Source organism: Manihot esculenta, chromosome 18, assembly GCF_001659605.2.
Source record: "Manihot esculenta cultivar AM560-2 chromosome 18, M.esculenta_v8, whole genome shotgun sequence".
NCBI lineage: Eukaryota > Viridiplantae > Streptophyta > Magnoliopsida > Malpighiales > Euphorbiaceae > Manihot > Manihot esculenta.
Window position 1 is genome coordinate 10,149,266 of NC_035178.2, and position 5,200 is coordinate 10,154,465.

The 5,200-nt window shown below is 28.7% G+C and overlaps 1 protein-coding gene across 1 annotated transcript; it reads left to right on the forward strand.

Moving 5' to 3' along the window:
* The first annotated feature begins 3,069 nt into the window (after window positions 1–3,069).
* Window positions 3,070–4,735, forward strand: LOC110605933 (UDP-glycosyltransferase 88F3). Its single transcript, XM_021744621.2, has one exon. It carries the CDS (start codon window positions 3,159–3,161, stop codon window positions 4,569–4,571), a length of 1,413 nt encoding a protein of 470 aa, XP_021600313.1. The 5' UTR covers window positions 3,070–3,158; the 3' UTR covers window positions 4,572–4,735.
* The last annotated feature ends 465 nt before the right edge of the window (window positions 4,736–5,200 follow it).

Below are 5,200 nucleotides of genomic sequence, written 5' to 3' on the forward strand. Positions count from 1 at the left end.
TAAACTGCGTACAAACAAGCTCTCTACCACCACTTGAATCAAGTAATAGGCCATGATAATTTTTTTCTAATGTGGAAGATCAGTCAAAGCTGCCACCATAGAGTATACAAAAAAAAAATCTTGACTCTAATACTTAATTTTACCGATACTATGCTTTGATACCACTTGTGAAAAAATTGGAGATAGAAAGAAGAAAAAATAGGGACACAGTTAAAAATTACACTCATTGAAACATATTAATTTTATTGAGGATTGAAATTTTTACAAAAAGAAAAAAATATTACTCAAATATAAATATTATCACCACACTCACTACCACTCACTTCTACTCTTTCACTCTTATTTTTCTCTCTTGAGACTTACTTTGCACTCTCAATTGGTGCTCTCAACTCTTAGGCCTTATTTGGTTGGGGGCAAGTAAATTAAGAAAGTGTCACTTGCCATAAAGTGTCACTCGCCAGAAAGTGCAAAAACCTCTCTTGTTTGGTTCGTATTTTAAGTCAATTTAACGAGAACTATTTTCCTCGTGTAAGAGAAATAACTTTCCTAGGTGGAACTTAGTAAATTAGACTTCCCTAGTTAACTTGCATTGAATTTACCAATTTATCTCTTAATTTATTACATTTGAAATTATATTATGGATATTATTATCTTTTAGTACTTAAAATAATTTTATTCCTAAACAGGTGATATGTATTCCATACACAATTATATCATAATTTCCAGCAAGGAAATTCCTTGAAAGTGTACTTTTTGAAAAATATACTCCCTAGAAAATAGGGTATTTTGAACTAAACAAGGCCTTAGAGTAATTTTTACTCATGATCACTGATTCATTGTCCTTACTAAATTTTAATTTATTTTAGAAAAGTTATCGATGTTTAACTATTTGTATAAAATAGTAATTCAAGTGATATTTCAATATATTTTTTCTGTGAAATGTATATATGACTTATCCTATGTGGCTTAAAATAATTAAAAAAATTCATTTTCCATTAAATTAAACTTATAGACTTCTATTTTTTATTTTTTTAATCACATCAAATTAAAAAATACATTAATGCAATACTTGCTAATAACTCTCACATTTTATGATATCTATGCTTTTTTTTTTATATTTATTTTGCATATTTAAGTGAGTAGGCTACAAGTACTTTTTTATAAAATTAATTAAATATTTATCTAATTAAAAATACATGAATAGATTTATAGAAAATATAATTCAATAATTAATCTATAATTATTATTTTTTAATATAATAATTATATAAATAAAAATAATAAATATATATTATTAATGTTTTGTATTGTTAAATATAAATTACAAAATAAAAATATATTTGAATTTCAAGTAGCGTACCGATCAATAAAATTTAGAAATTCAGATATTAACACTTTCTTTTTTATCCGAAAAATCTGAACTAAAACATTTGTGTTTCACTTGATCATTATTTACGGAAAAACTAGAAATATATCTTCTTTTGACTTTTTGACAGAAAGAGAATGAACATTCATTTGATCTTAATCCTTGTATAGTGAAAAAGGAACAGATTATAATAGCTAAAAAAATAATAAAATAATTTTATTATTACTATTTTAAGTCATGTAAAATAGGTCCTATATGCGTTTTCCCTTTTCATTTTTATAATAATTATTACATTTCATGCATGTTGACTTGATAAAATTTAGTGATAGATTTCAACAGGCAGTTGGGGTTGAACTATCACTGAGATATTACTTAGATTTGATGAAAAACGTGAATACATTTGTTATTTTAATTGAAATACAAGGAGTAAAAAATATTTTTTGTTTAAGAATAAATTACAATATGATCCCTCATGTATTGAGTTTTTAGTATTTGAAAAAAGAAACTTACAAATTAGTATTTACAGTTAAATTACCATAAGTTATAATAAAATAATCAAAATGCTTTTTAGTGTATTTTTTAATTTATAAAAATAAATCCTAAAAAATAAATTAAATCTACAATTTATTGTTTTTCATTTTTTTTAATATTATTGATCTAACTGTAAATATTTTACCTATCTATAAATAAATACCTGTAATTTTAGAAGTTAATCTTAAATAATTATATTTATATATAAATAAATCTTTATATTATAAAATATTATAATTATTTACAAATAATTCCTATAACTTTTGTAAAAAAATTATTCTTACTTATTATAATTATTTAAGAATAAGACATTGTATTTTATAAATTGATCCTAAACTCTGTAATTATTTGCTAATAAATTCTTAAATTTTACAAATAAAGCTCTAAATATTATTACTTCATTTTATGAATTGACAGCCGACCAAATCAATAAATTTTAAATATAATTTGGAATAATTTATAACATAATTTTGGAGATTTAATAGAATTTATAATTTAATCGCTATCATTTTAATAATATATAATTTAATCTCTAAAATTTTATTTTATTAATAAAATAGCCTCATTAAAATTTACCATTAGAGTATAACAATTTAATCCCTTAAATTTCACTTTTATAATATTTTAATCCTTTTAATTATAATAATTTGTAACATTTTAATCCTCATAATTTTAATAGTTAACTAATATTCTATCCATTTTATATTTTTTTTTATTTTATTTTTCTATATATTTTTAAAAAGATAATTTTTTATTAATTTTTTAATTATATTTATTTTAAAAATATTAAATTTTATTAAATATTAAGAAATGTTAGGAGAAGTTTCTTAAGCATATTAAATAAAATGATAAAAGTTAATTTATATGTTGTTATGGTGTAAAAAATAAAAATATGTAATAATTTTAAAATAATAAAAAAATAAAAAATATAAAATGATGAAAATAATAAAAAATATTTTATTAATAAAATAAAATTTTAAAAATTAAATTATTTGCTATTAAAAATGCAGAAGATAAAGTCATTTCATAATTTACAAGTAGATAATTATTTTTATTTTTATTTTTTATAATGATTTTGAGCGTTCCTTGGACAAGAATCATTTTCTCGCGGACTACGCTTCGATGGCCACTGTCCACTGGTTCTGCTTACAGATCACTCGTTCATACGCCAATAATTAATCTTTCTTGTCTCTTCTTCTGTATTTATTTCTGTCTGTCAAAGCAGAAGAAGGACACCAATCCATAACGAACAGCAACCAAAGATGCGAGACACTATTGTCCTGTGCCCAGCTCCAACCATGGGCCATGTAGTCTCCATGGTAGAGCTAGGCAAGCTTATCCTCCACCGCTACCGCCACCGCTTCTCCATCACCATCCTCCTTATTACCGTTGAATTCTTCGAAACCCCAGGCCTTGTTTCATACATCAACGCCATCTCTCAAACCTACCCTTCTATCTCCTTCCGTCGTTATCCTCCTGTCTCCTACGACACAACTATCAATCGCAGCAAGCCTGCCGTACTCTTTGAGTGCATACTCCTCAACAAGCCTAATGTTCTTGATTCCCTTCAAGAAATCTCAAAGAAAGATAAAATCTCTGCTTTTGTTATTGATCTCTTCTGCACTTCTGCTCTTTCTCTAGGTAAAGATCTAAAAATCCCCACTTACTATTTTTTCACTTCTGGTGCTGGTTGTCTTTCTGCCTTCTTATATTTCCCTAAAATCCATGAACAATACGATGAGAACTTCAAAGATCTCGCAAACACTGTCCTTTATTTCCCTAACTTGCCACCTCTTAAAGCTGTTCACATGCCGGAACCGATGCTTTCTAGAGATGATCCTTCCTATTATGACTTGCTATACTTCTGTTCGAATCTCCCAAAAGCTGATGGAATTATTGTTAATTCCTTCAACGATCTGGAGCCGAAAGCTGTCAAGACAATTGCAGATGGTGTCTGTGTTCCTGATGCACCAACTCCTCCTATTTACTATATTGGACCTTTGATTGATCAAGGCAGTAGTGCAGCTCAGCATGATTGTCTATCTTGGCTTGACAAGCAACCCAGCAAAAGTGTGGTGTTTTTGTGTTTTGGAAGCCGTGGATCTTTCTCAGTTGAACAAGTTAAAGAGATGGCTAATGGGTTGGAGAGAAGTGGCCAAAGGTTCTTGTGGGTAGTGAAAAATCTACCATATGATGAGAAAAGCAAGCAGACAGAAGATATGGGGGATTTTGAATTGGAAGCCATGTTGCCAGAGGGGTTCTTGAACAGAGTTAAAGATAGAGCCATGGTGGTGAAGTCATGGGCACCACAAGTAGCAGTGCTGAATCATGACTCGGTCGGCGGGTTTGTTACGCATTGTGGGTGGAACTCGGTGTTAGAAGCGGTGGTTGCCGGGGTACCGATGGTGGGATGGCCTCTATATGCAGAACAACATCTGAATAGGAATATATTGGTGGAGGATATGAAGATGGCAATAGCAGTAGAGCAGAGGGAGGAAGATGGATTTGTGAGAGGAGATGAGTTGGAGAGACGATTGAGAGAGTTGATGGAGTCCAACAAGGGGAAAAAATTGAGAGAAAAGACCTGGGAAATGAAACAGAAAAGTTTGGAGGCTTGGGCAGAGTCCGGTTCTTCCATTAGAGCACTTGATAAGTTAGTTGGGCAATGGAAGTAAAACCTGCAATTGCCATGATGAAAATCGAGCTTTTCTTTTTTTCAATGCAAGAGAGATGAAAAAAAAAATTCATGGAATAAAGTCTCCGACAGTCATAGCGTCGATCAAATCTGAGTGTGTTTGTCCCTCGTTTGACTTGTTTTGGAAAATACTACATATTTTGTTTTTTAATCATATTTTGTAATTATTTTTATTGGATTGCAACAGTGTCTGTAAAATTTTAAAAAGAAATTAATACCAAAAAATCAATATTAATAAATAATTAGTTTTATTTTTACAATTTTTATACATTTATTCTTAAAAAAACATTAATGAAAATATACAATTAATTTCACTTTTATTATACCTAGTAAAAATATAAAAATAATTTCCGTAAAACTGATGAACATACCTATTTTTAGTGTTGATGGAGAGATTTTAGACAAATTTAATGTTTAAATATATTAGGTAGGAGGAGTATTAAACCATGCTCTGCACTTTGCATGGATGAGATGCACAACAGATATTCCCGGATGAGGTGTCATGTTTCACACTTATAGCATCCAACGTGGCATTTTACTTCACTGATGTGATAGGGCATGCAAACAAAGTTGAACATCACAACCAGTGCAACAATGCTACAAAATCAT